Genomic DNA, 14152 nt, shown 5'->3' with positions numbered 1-14152 from the left:
TTGACAATATCTTCGCCCGTTTTACTATTATAAGAACTCAGACCAATTAGAACGACAAGATCCGACTTGGACATTCATTTATCGTTGTCCATTTATTAATAATTAATTAAAACTATTTCATCAATGGCGTTCATTATTTGCCTTGGACTTTTCTTGTCTCGTTCGACATTTCCTTTAAAGTGACACTCTTATTAAAAAACAATATATGCACATGTATAGCAAACATAAATATCTAGTCAAACACCTTGAACTACTTACCAAATTATGCATTTATGGACAATATTTATTACTGATAACAAGATTGTTACCGTGTGTTTGATGTGTTGCGCTGAACACGCAAAACTATTAAATGATTGGTGAGTGCTAAAAGACTTTCTGTGAACAACTACAGTCTCACTAGGTAGAACAAAACAACATGTTTTCAGCATCTTTATTTCAAGATAAACTCGGTATCCTTCATAAGAATCATTGTTTTTTTACATGGGTTCATCCCTTTTGATGTATTAAAACAATTGTATTAATTGTGGTTATTATGCCATTTCAATTGTCCATAATAAGTGTAAATATTTTGTTTAATGATTGTTTTTCAGTGTACTGCTACCCATATAGAACTGGCAGTTGGCGGTATGTTTTGCTCTCATGAATTTCGTGGACCATCATCAGCAGTTTCAATAATAGCGGGCATCATCGCACTCGTTTTACAGAACAGGTATAACGAGTTTGAGTAATCATACTTTATTTGGCTAACCGTTAAATATATTATCCTATTCAAGTTCATAAAATGAATTGCAATGTCTCCACGTGCTAGAAGCATTCGTTGTAAAAACATTCACTCATGTGTACAATGCAAAATAAATATTAATAGTAATCAAGTCCTACTACGATTCAATTGTGAAAGGGCTTATTTCCTTTGCCGGTATGATACCTTTATTTTCTTCAACAATTGAAAACCAGCAAAGCTTGTCATTTATTGCTCATATAAAGCGCGTGGATGCCAGTAAGCAAATTGTACATGTTCTTGGTGAGATTTTTATTTTCGCAAACCAATGAAAACAAATACGAAAAAACCGATACGCCGTAACTTTGCATAATTGGATACTCATTATTATGCAAATCACAATATCACGGCTCAGTGTCTCAAGCAAGAGCCCACAAGTGAATACTATAAATTCACAAATGCCGAAAATATATGAACACAAACGTAAAAAAGTAACTGTAATAAAAGCCAAAAGCCTCTAACGCACCACTGTTATGAAGGCCTCTAACGCACCACTGTTATGACGGTTTTTAATGCACCACTGTTATGAAGGCCTCTAACGCACCACTGTTATGACGGCTTTTAACGCACCACTGTTATGACGGCTTCTAACGAACCACTGTGATGAAGGTCTCTAACGCACCTCTGTTATGAAGGCCCTGTAATGCACCACTGTAATGACGGTTTTTCACGCACCACTGTTATGAAGGCCTCTAACGCACCACTGTAATGTCGGTTTTTCACGCACAACTGTTATGAAGGCCTCTAACGCATCACTGTTATGACGTTTTTTCACGCACCACTGTTATGAAGGCCTCTAACGCACCACTGTTATGACGGCTTTTCACGCACCACTGTTATGCAGGCCTCTAACGCACCACTGTTATGACGGCTTTTAACGCACCACTGTTATGACGGCTTCTAACGAACCACTGTGATGAAGGTCTCTAACGCACCTCTGTTATGAAGGCCCTGTAACGCGCCACTGTAATGACGGTTTTTCACGCACCACTGTTATGACGGCTTTTAACGCACCACTGTAATGAAGGCCTCTAACTCACCAGTGTTATGATGGCTTCTAACGCAACACTGATACGAAAGCCCCTAACACACATTTGTTATGAAAATACCTAACGCAATACTGTAATGAAGGCATCTAACGCAGTACTGTTATGACGGCTTTTAACGCACCACTGTAATGACGGCTTTTAACGCACCACTGTTATGACGGTTTTTCACGCACCACTGTAATGAAGGCTTCTAACGCACCAGTGTAATGAAGGCCTCAAACGCACAACTGTAATGACGGTTCTCACGAACCACTGTTATGACGGCTTTTCACGCACCACTGTTATAACGGCTTTAAACGCACCACTGTTATGAAGGCCTCTAACGCACCACTGTTATGACGGCTTTTAACGCACCACTGTAATGAAGGCCTCTAACGCACCACTGTTATGACGGCTTTTAACGCACCACTGTTATAAAGGCCTCTAACGCACCACTGTTATGACGGCTTTTAACGCACCACTGTTATGAAGGTCTCTAACGCACTACTGTCATGACGGCTTTTCACTCACCACTGTAATGAAGGCCTCTAACGCACCACTGTTATGAAGGCCTCTAACGCACCACTGTTAAGAAGGCCTCTAACGCACCACTGTTATGAAGGTCTCGTACGCACCATTGTTATGAATGCCTCTAACGCACCACTGTTATGAAGGCCTCTAACGCACCACTGTTAAGAAGGCCTCTAACACACCACTGTAATGAAGGCCTCTAACGCACCACTGTTATAAAGGCTTTTAACGCACCACTGTTATGAAGGTCTCTAACGCACTACTGTCATGACGGCTTTTAACGCACCACTGTAATGAAGGCCTCTAACGCACCACTGTTATGAAGGCCTCTAACGCACCACTGTTATGAAGGCCTCTAACGCACCACTGTTATGAAGGCCTCTAACGCACCACTGTTATGAATGCCTCTAACGCACCACTGTTATGAAGGCCTCTAACGCACCACTGTAATGAAGGCCTCTAGCGCACCACTGTTAAGAAGGCCTCTAACGCACCACTGTTATGAAGGCCTCTAACGCACCACTGTTATGACGGCTTTTAACGCACCACTGTTATGAAGGCCTCTAACGCACCACTGTTATGACGGCTTTTAACGCACAACTGTTATGAATGCCACTAACGCACCACTGTTATGAAGCCCTCTAACGCACCACTGTTATGAAGGTCTCACACGCACCACTGTTATGACGGTTTTTCACGAACCACTGTTATGACGGCTTTTCACGCACCACTGTTATAACGGTCTCTAACGCACCACTGTCATGACGGCTTTTAACGCACCACTTTTATGAATGCCTCTAACGCACCACTGTTATGACAGAATTTAACGCATAACTGTAATGACGATTTTTCACGCATCACTGTAATGAAGGCCTCTAACGCACCACTGTAATGACGGCTTTTAACGCACCACTGTTATGACGGCTTTTTACGCACCACTGTAATAATGTTTTTTTACGCACCACTGTTATGAAAGCCTCTAACGCACCACTGTAATGAAGGTCTCTTACGCATCACTCTGATGACGGCTTTAAACGCACCACTGTAATGAAGACCTCTAACGCACCACTGTTATGACGGCTTATAACACATCACTGTTATGATGGTTTTTCAAGTACCACTGTAAGGACGGCCTCAAACACACCAGTGCAATGACGGGTTCTCAGGCACCACTGTTATGACGGTTTTTCACACACCACTGTTAAGAAGGCTTTTAACGCACCACTGTAATGAAGGCCTCTAACGTACCACTGTAAGTACGGTTTTTCACGCACCACTGTTATGAAGATCTCTAACGCACCACTGTAATGGCGGGTTTTAACCCACAACTGTTATGAAGGCTTTTAACGCACCTCTGTTATGAAGGCCTCTAACGCACAACTGTTATTTCGGCTTTTAACGCAACACTGTAATGACGGTTTTTCACGCGTCACCTTTAATGAAGGCCTCTAACACACCACTGTAATGACGGTGTTTCACGCACCACTGTAATGAAGGCCTCTAACGCAACACTGTTATGAAGGCTTTTAACGCACCACTGTTATGAAGGCCTGTAACGCACCAATGTTGTGAAGGCCTGTAACGCAACACTGTTATGACGGCTTTTTACGCACCACTGTTATGAAGGCCTGTAACGCACCACTGTTGTAAAGGCCTGTAACGCAACACTGTTGTGAAGGCCTCTAACGCACAACTGTTATGTCGGCTTTTAACGCATCAATGTTATGAAGGCCTCTAACGCAACACTGTTATGACGGCTTTTAACGCCCCCCTGTAATAACTGCTTTTTACGCACCACTGTAATGAAGGCCTCAAACGCCCCACTGTAATGAAGGCCTCAAACGCTCCACTGTCATGACGGCTTTTAACGCACCACTGTAATGAAGGCCCCTAATGCAACACTGTTATTACGGCTTTTAACGCCCCCCTGTAATAACTGCTTTTTACGCACCACTGTAATGAAGGCCACAAACGCCCCACTGTAATGAAGGCCTCAAACGCCCCACTGTCATGACGGCTTTTAACGCACCACTGTTATGACGGACTCTAACACCCAACTGTAATGACGGCTTTTAACGCGCCACTGTTATGCAGGCATCTAACGCCCAACTGTTATGAATTCAAGTTACAAGCTACTATAATTAAGGCATTTAACACACCACTGTTATTAAAATGTCAAACGCGCCACTGTTTTGGAGGCCACTAACAAATCAACTGTAATGGAGGTCCCTAACGTACCCCTTTAATAAAGACCCTTAATGCTTCAATGTAATGAAGTTTTGTACCACCCCCTGTAATGGAGGCCCTTAACGCACCACTGTAATGGAGGTCCCTAACGTACCCCTTTAATAAAGACCCTTAATGCTTCAATGTAATACAGTTTTCTACCTGCCCCTGTTATGGAGGACCTTACCGCACCACTGTAATGGAGGTCCCTAACGTACCCCTTTAATAAAGACCCTTAATGCTTCAATGTAATGAAGTTTTGTACCACCCCCTGTAATGGAGGCCCTTAACGCACCACTGTAATGGAGGTCCCTAACGTACCCCTTTAATAAAGACCCTTAATGCTTCAATGTAATACAGTTTTCTACCTGCCCCTGTAATGGAGGACCTTAACGCACCACTGTAATGGAGGTCCCTAACGTACCCCTTTAATAAAGACCCTTAATGCTTCAATGTAATGAAGTTTTCTACCACCCCCTGAAATGGAGGCCCTTAACGCACCACTGTAATGGAGGTCCCTAACGTACCCCTTTAATAAAGACCCTTAATGCTTCAATGTAATGAAGTTTTCTACCACCCCTGTAATGGAGGCCCTTAACGCACCATTGTAATGAAGGTCCCTAACGTACCCCTTTAATAAAGACCCTTAATGCTTCAATGTAATGAAGTTTTCTACCACCCCCTGAAATGGAGGCCCTTAACGCACCACTGTAATGGAGGTCCCTAACGTACCCCTTTAATAAAGACCCTTAATGCTTCAATGTAATGAAGTTTTCTACCACCCCTGAAATGGAGGCCCTTAACGCACCACTGTAATTGAGCCTCCTAACGCACCGCTTTAATAAAGACCCTTATGAAGGCCCCTAACGCACCGCTGTAATGAAGGCCCCTAACGCACCGCTGGTTGGAGGTCCCTAACGAACCGCTGTAATAAAGGCCCCTAACGCACCGCTATAATGAAGGCCCCTAACGCACCGCTGTACTGGAGGTCCCTAACGCACCGCTGTACTGGAGGGCCCTAACGCACCGCTGTACTGGATGTTCCTAGCGCACCGCTGTAATGAAGGCCGCTAACGCACCGCTGTAATGAAGGCCCCTTACGCACCGCTGTACTGGAGGTTCCTAACGCACCGCAGTACTGAAGGTCCCTAACGCACCGCTGTAATGAAGGCCCCTAACGCACCGCTGTACTGGAGGTTCCTAACGCACCGCTGTAATGAAGGCCGCTAACGCACCGCTGTACTGGAGGTTCCTAACGTACCGCCCGCTGTAATGAAGGCCCCTAACGCACCGCTGTACTTGAGGTTCCTAACGCACCGCTGTACTGGAGGTTCCTAACGCACCGCTGTAATGAAGGCCCCTAACGCACCGCTGTACTTGAGGTTCCTAACGCACCGCTGTACTGGAGGTTCCTAACGCACCGCTGTTTTGGTGGCCTTTAACTCGCCAGTGAAATGATGTCCTTTGAGACACCATTGTTATGGAATTCTCGCACAACTTTTATTGAACTCAATGCGTCAAAGGTATCACTGAAAGACAGACAGAGTCTACTAATACAACACAGTAAGAGATGCCAAATGCTGTTTATGTACCACCGAAATGGAACCGAAGTCTCCAACGCCATTGTAGTAGTGGATTGAAGTCAACTTACATGACACTGAAAGGGAACCGAAGGCCACCTACGAGCAACTCATGTTACTTCGGCAATTATTTGCAAAAAACTTACTTGCATGTAGATCTTGGCATTTCGACAAAAAATAACAAGCGTAAATGAAAAACCTCTCTCCTTTTAGAATTGACTACTAAATATACCGTTACCAATTAATATGCGTTTAAGAATAAATATAACTTTAACTTTCATCAACTTAAACTACAGTATTTCATGTTTAATTATATATTCACTATTATGATTTGCGAACGGAAATTGCTATTCTGGACAAATTGTGTTTCTTAATTTGAGGAAGTATTTATTAAACGCAACTGTTCCATTACAGTATAACAATTTTCACCATTTCTCTTATATCAACCCTATTGTTATAACAAACAATAGGACCCTAAATCCCAATGTAATTTCCATAGGAAAAAAATGCAATTGAGTAAGTGGAAACACACCGCAGCTGGGACATGAGCAGAAAAGAACTTCTTTGATATAAAATGCTAGTTTAATTAAATCATTCTTGTAATCTGCTTTCAATAATTGTAAAATAAATTGGTACACAGAAGGGTGCATGTAGAAAATTCGTTTTAGATATCTCTTTTTTACATCCAAATAACATGCATGTTCACAAATAAAAGAAAAGATAGTAATAAATTTCAATCCATTTCATTCATTTGAAATTATTCAAAATCTCTCTATTGACCTTGTCTTTTCTGTTTACAAGAATAGATTAGTAATCTATGTTGGCTATGAAATGTTTTTTTCTTCCATTCAATACCCCAAAATTTCGTCAGAATATATCTTAATTTTATATGAGGGTTTCACATGTTATTGTATGTTTAGTCACCAAATATTTTTTAGGATGTTGAAATATCGGACTAATTTGTTCATTCTTCTTCCACGGAAAGTGACGAAGTAATCTATATACTTTTGTTCGGGTATTTCCGTATGACCATTTATTGGTTGATAGACTCTTAAAATTGACCTTTTTTCTCCCGGCTTGCACGCGCTTTATATGATATGTTTCTGGTCCCAACATGCTGAACCAACAAGCAAAGAAAGAAAGCAGTTCCTTGTAAACATGACACATTGATTGGGCTCTTATAAATTGTTTTTCACACACCACTTAAATGTATTGCATTTGAATGTTCTCTGAAAATAAAATATGTTTTTACAAACAATGAAATACTTTAAAAGTCCTAAGTCTATAGTATAAGTGAAAAGTAATATATATATATATATATATATATATATATATATATATATATATATATATATATATATATATATATATATATATATATATATATATATATATATATATATATATGTGTGTGTGTGTGTGCAAAGATAATGTATTTTTGTGCGTGTTTTTGCAGACCGACATTAAGCGTACGTGAAGTTAAGCACCTTCTTGTTGATTCAGCTGGTCACGAAGGTTTAGCAGAAACATCAAACTTTGTCAAAAATGGAGCAGGGAAAGCGTGTAAGACATTGCGTTTTGTTAACTTGTTTGTTAATTTTCTTTGATGTTCACATCGGATCTATGTTTCTCTTTAATCACTTCATATAAAGTAATATAGTTCTAACTGTACAATGATGTATGTAATTTCATATGATAAAACAATGCCTAGCACTAAACATCTACGAATGCCCTGTTTTATGCTCAGACACTTAAACGAGATACACACGGAATACATTACACCATAGAAAGACCACACATGTTATATACATCACAGGTTAAAAAGAAAGAAGCTTTCAGTTTTTCCGTTTAAAAAAACAGAAACTTGTAACAGACAGTTTATATGGCAATTAAATTGTTATAAGACAGTTCTAAAATATTTTGAGATCGACTGAATTTATCATTTTAGCTGTACACATACAGATTAATGCCAATAGTCGAATTATATTCTGTTGATTTTAACCTAACCTAAAATAAACTATGATGCAGTCGGGCAATCTTCGTGCACTTTACAATTTTCATTTCACATAAAACAACTTTTTAAATTACTTTCATTCTAGAAAACGCTTCTAGCACACATAATCTTCCGGTTTCACGTCTTATTGACATAAAAAAGAACACTTACAACACTCATACATTTTAGACCATCCTGCGTTTGGTTTTGGCTATCCAAATGTGCCTAAAATGATTGATTTATCTGGAGGAATCTCTAAATTGGCGCCACTGGTTACGAACTTAGCATGCAGAGAGGGTGACAGGTTTGTCTTTTAATTGTTTTAACCAGTCAAAATATAAAGAGAAGTGTTGATCTTAGTTGTCCACCTCTTACTCAAGTCGAACTAGTGGAATGTGTTTCAAATACGACTAAGATCCTTACACACTGAAAAAGTTGGTGGGGAAAGCCAACTTGTTTTTTTTCTAAAGGTCATGTTTTAATTAGTTTTGAGGAACAATCTTACAAGCAAAACATCATTTGGAACATGAGAGTGAAAGTAGAAGTTGAACAAGTAGATCAGATTTTGGATACATATTGTGGTTTCTTGATGGTACTTAATAAAGTATAAATGAACAAATAGAGAAATTATTCAGCTTCTCGTAACAAAAATGCAGAATTGTGTTTTAAATGAGCAATCACCTTAAAAGGCAGAAGACAGTGTCGAATGGGTATTCTTGAAAAGAAAAGTATATTAACTTTGTTTGTTTTTTGTGTTCTATGTCTTTGGTGTTGACCCTGTGAAATTTAAGGGTTTAAGTTTAAAGTTTTGACTACTGTGCATGTTTCTGTAGTTATCCATATTACTATTTAATGCTTTTTTATCCAAAATCTGATGTAATATAAGTTCTTAAGATTTGTCTAATTCCTAATTACACGTACGCATGTTTCAACTGATGTATGTATTATGCTTGCTAAAAATTGAACTATAAAATTAAGTACGCATGTAATTTTGAAACGTTTAATGTTTTGCTCCTTGAAACCAATAGTTTGCTCAAAAGAAGGCCTTTGTTATATATGTTAAGATTTTGAAGTCCACCGCATTAGAATAAGCAAATATTGAAATGTTTCTAATGCTTTTCAAAGTGTATATCTTTACAACGACAGTTCAAACTGTTGTTTTTATAAAATATGTTATTTTCATTCAAAACGAATTACTTATAATTTTCATACCGTATCCTTTTGAGCAGTGCAATTTATTGTTAATGTACAATATTTACTTTCGCAGAAAAGAACGTGATAAGTCTGTCGTGGAATTTTTTGAATGGTGTGACCTAGAAATTGAACAGGTAATGGTAGAGGTCGGAATGCAACTTCCAAAAGAAGAAAATGTTGTTCTTGTTCTGATATCGCCATTTGGAACTAATGCGACTCTGATGGACACGGTATTGAATACAATTCCTGGTGAAAGTGATAGAGTCGAACTTCGACACATCCAGACGCGTTTTTTGGCCAATGCGTTTTGGGGAGAAAGCAGTTACGGCAACTGGCGGCTGGAATTGTACGTCAGGAATCAGAAACTCTGTACGTACACTAGAGTTTTTAATAATATTTTAAAAGTTTGTTTTATGTTTCAGTTTAGTTTTACAATCATTACATGACATTGTCACTATCTATCACATTTGTATCATATATGTATGCTCTTGTGTTTGTGTATGGGCCGGGTGCCTTTTGTGCAATAAACTTTTAACTTCGAACTTGTACTATGTCTGATATAGTATTATCGTGTGTAGCCATTTCATTGACATAGTAGTTTTTGGCAACCCATCTATGACAAATAAAATGAATATTTAGTCCTTCGCGAATAATTGTGTCATAAACTATTGAACAGTGTTTAACTTCAATAGTACTCTTAACACTTGAAACACAAACGATTGTAGCTGATAAAAGATTCGAGTTACAGGTTTTTGTCTTGTTCACTTCATGCACAGTACTTGTTTTCATATTTACAGATTCGCCAATTGATCTCAAGAACCTGAAGTTGCATATCCATGGGACACAACCGGACAAAGATTTAATTCAAAACTGCTCGCCAGTATGTAACCAACATACTCCAACGATTTCAAAAGAAGAAGAAAAAAAGCCAATTTCTTTAACCAATACCCAATCCAAACCAATCGTCTTAGTGGTAGCTCTAGTGATAGTCATGATTATTGTTATAATACTACTGTATTTTTTTGCTAGGATATAGTAATGGTAGGCGCGATTCCGTGTGTGTGTGTGTGTGTGTGTGCGTGTGTGCGTGCGTGTGTGCGTGCGTGCGTGCGTGCGTGCGTGCGTGTGTGCTCGCGCGTCCGGCCCACATTTATTTCTTTGCATCTCCTCTTACATTTCTCATGCGGTTTGTACCAAACTTTCACAGATTGATGATCATGAAGTGAAGCAGCGCATATTTTCGGGCTTTCCCGATTCGACCATTTTTGCAAGAGTTATTGCCCTTTGCTTATTTTACATTTAAAATTGGTTTCTTCGCAACTCCTCTTACGTTTTTCATGCGATTTCTACCAAACTTTCACAGATTGATGATCATAAAGTGAAGCAGCGCATATTGTCGGGATTTGACCATTTTTGAAAGAGTTATTGCCCTTTGCTTATTGTACATTTAAAATTGGTTTCTTCGCAACTTCTCTTACGTTTTTCATGCGATTTCTACCAAACTTTCACAGATTGATTATTATGAAGTGAAAAAGCGCATATTGTCGGGCTTTCCCGATTCGACTATTTTTGAAAGAGTTATTGCCCTTTGCTTATTTTAAATTTAAAATTGGTTTTTTCGCAACTGCTCTTACGTTTTTCATGTGATTTCTACCAAACTTTCACAGATTGATGATCATGAAGTGAAGCAGCGCATATTGTCGGGCTTTCCTGATTTGACCATTTTTGAAAGAGTTATTTCCCTTTGCTTATTTTACATTTAAAATTGGTTTCTTCGCAACTCCTCTTACGTTTTTCATGCGATTTCTACCAAACTTTCACAGATTGATGATCTTAAAGTGAAGCAGCGCATATTGTCGGGCTGTCCTGATTTGACCATTTTTGAAAGAGTTATTGCCCTTTGCTTATTGTACATTTAAAATTGGTTTCTCCACAACTGCTCTTACGTTTTTCATGCGATTTCTACCAAACTTTCACAGATTGATGATCATAAAGTGAAGCAGCGCAAATTGTCGGGCTTTCTGATTTCCTGATTTGACCATTTTTGAAAGAGTTATTGCCCTTTGCTTATTTTACATATAAAATTGGTTTCTTCGCAACTCCACTAACGTTGATGACTATAAAGTGATGCAGCGCATATTGTCAGGCTTTTGCAATTTGACCTTATTTGAAAGAGTTATTGCCCTTTCTTAATTTTACGCATTTCTTATGTTCCTGAGAAACTACCCTTACCATTGATTGGCTTTCGTTACAAAAAAAATGCCCCATGAGGCGGGGGATATAGCTGTCTGTGACCGCTCTTGTTGTAAATAGAAATGGTAATACTTGGTTAATCTTTTGTTTAGTAAGTGCGAAATCCATGAGAAAGAAGTGCAGCTAAATCAGCTCATTTTAAAGAAATTATCGAAACTATATTTAGTCATGAAGTGAAAGATGCTGGTATACCATTGTCACATACGTAAGATATAAGTGTTTTGATGAATTGCGATACCTTAAATGTGTTGTATAGTATTACATCATCGGAGGATATGCAAAATAATGTTAAATGTGTTCATGGGCCTGTTTAAGCAAAGAGTCAAATTTAACTTAAATGAAAATCTGAAGAGTCGCTGTGAATCACCTAAAGCTTTGTTCTTCGTTCTACGTTCTACAGATCATTTGGTAGATTTGAATGTAAAATTCGGCAATCGGTTCCCGAAAAAAATACCAGTGATAGATTATACACATAATTATGTGTGTCTGTCTGTGAATGTGCGTGCGTGCGTGCGTGCGTGCGTGCGTGTGTTTAAATTTCACAATACATGTGCATGTAGTTATATTATCCATACAAATGAGGGATGGTCTATAACATTTTGGGAAAATATGTGTTTTTGAAAGAGTTATTGCCCTACATCCGTTCATATAGAATTAGTTGACTTGCATTGTATTGGAATGTTTGATTCAGGGATAATATTGACATTTTTAAACAAACATCTTGTATGTATATATGTATATAGGTACAAATGGCGTTTCTCATATTTGTAAGATCTTAAATGGTGATATTTTACTGTATTTTGTTCTTGCCTGTATTATGTAAGATGTTTAATAGACTGTGTCTGTATTACATGTTACAAATAACCCTACTGCTCAGTATTAGTATTCAGCTTAAAGCTTATCAGTTAAAAAGGTATATGATTTAGTGTTTTCCAGTCTCTGGCCAAGTAAGTGCAACAAAGTAGAATATACCATCAGTGAAAAGGTACAGACGGGTACACAATACCTTATGTTACGGGATCAGGGAGATTATGTCACCTTGTTCCTACTGTTGAGGGTTTTAATAAATAATTGGTGTCCTTAATAATGTTAAAGAACAAACACATATTAACGTGTTTTATAATCAGTTTTATAATTCAAATAAATGTTTTTGCAACAAGAAAAAATAATTGTTAATATTTAACTAAATTTATTCCATGCTAGATATATTTACATTGTGAGCTTGTTTTTTCAGGGTATTGGTGTTATATTTATGATTAAATAAATTATTGATGTTCATTGATGTTGTAATATAGACTTACCTATCAAGTGGTCAAGAGACTTTCAAAAACAGTTATTTGGTCAAAACTTCACATGCCATTTACAACCCTGAGAAATAGATTCTTATCAGAGACCTTTGCACTTGCAAGAGATATAAGCTTAACTGACTGATCACATAAATGGAATTGAAATAACTGTACTTACATGATTTGGTTAGTTTATCAGATAACAATATGATATTGTTAAAAGAAGGGAAACGTTGGGTATTTACCTTAAATCATGTATTGAAGATTAATTCTATTGTATATGTATATGTCTGTGTTATAGTCTGGTTTTAGAAAGAAACGTGTAAGACGTTGTAACTACAAGCATCATTCTGTATACAAAACTATACAATTATTAAACTGAAATGACAAGAATGAAATGTTGTTTTTTTCTTTTATAAGTATGTTAAAAACACAAATGAAATCTAAGCTAGGCACAATGTTCTGCGTAAACTACAAAGATGAAGACAAAATTTCCTGTGAAAGCTACATTCATGTCAGATAAAACGTCACATTGACGTCAGATGTAATGTCCAGTGTGAGTCACATAGAGGTTAGATTAAATGACCTGTGCAAGCCACATTTATGTCAGACAAATGTCCTGTTTGACGTCACATTGACGTCAGATGTAATGTCCAGTGTGAGTCACATAGAGGTTAGACTAAATGACCTGTGCAAGCCACATTTATGTCAGACAAATGTCCTGTTTGACGTCACATTGACGTCAGATATAATGTCCAGTGTGAGTCACATAGAGGTTAGACTAAATGACCTGTGCAAGCCACATTTATGTCAGACAAATGTCCTGTTTGACGTCACATTGACGTCAGATGTAATGTCCAGTGGGAGTCACATAGAGGTCAGACTAAATGTCCTGTGCAAGCCACATTTATGTCAGACAAATGTCCTGTTTGACGTCACATTGACGTCAGATGTAATGTACAGTGTGAGTCAAATAGACGTCCGACAAAAGTTCCAGTGTAAGTCACATTGAGGTTAGACTAAATGTCCTGTGTAGTCATATTGACGTCAGATTTGAAATCCTGTGTTAGCCACATAGACGTCGGACAAAATATCCTTGGTAAGCTACTGCTATGAATGCTTCCAACGCGCTGCTGTAATAGATGCATCTCATGTCAATGCAATTAAGGCATACAGCACACACTGTTATAAAAAGCCTATAACGCACTACTGTTATCAAGGCATCTGACCCGTTACTGAAATAAAGGATACCACAATAATTACGACTTTTTCGAACGTAAGCC

At 38.3% G+C, this 14152-nt stretch overlaps 1 protein-coding gene across 1 annotated transcript in view; it reads left to right on the top strand.

Annotated features, from left to right (window-relative positions):
• The window catches only part of LOC128243021 (endoprotease aex-5-like), a 32779-nt gene extending 19918 nt beyond the window's left edge, over positions 1-12861 (top strand). Inside the window, exons 9-13 of the mRNA XM_052960485.1 lie at positions 591-709; positions 7600-7706; positions 8326-8440; positions 9404-9699; positions 10128-12861. Of these exons, the coding sequence (XP_052816445.1) occupies positions 591-709; positions 7600-7706; positions 8326-8440; positions 9404-9699; positions 10128-10366 (876 nt within the window). The 3' untranslated portion in view covers positions 10367-12861. The remainder of the gene's footprint in view (positions 1-590; positions 710-7599; positions 7707-8325; positions 8441-9403; positions 9700-10127) is intronic.
• Positions 12862-14152: the final 1291 nt, after the last annotated feature.

Source organism: Mya arenaria, chromosome 8, assembly GCF_026914265.1.
Source record: "Mya arenaria isolate MELC-2E11 chromosome 8, ASM2691426v1".
Classification (NCBI taxonomy): domain Eukaryota; kingdom Metazoa; phylum Mollusca; class Bivalvia; order Myida; family Myidae; genus Mya; species Mya arenaria.
This window is presented reverse-complemented; position numbering and strand designations above follow the sequence as displayed.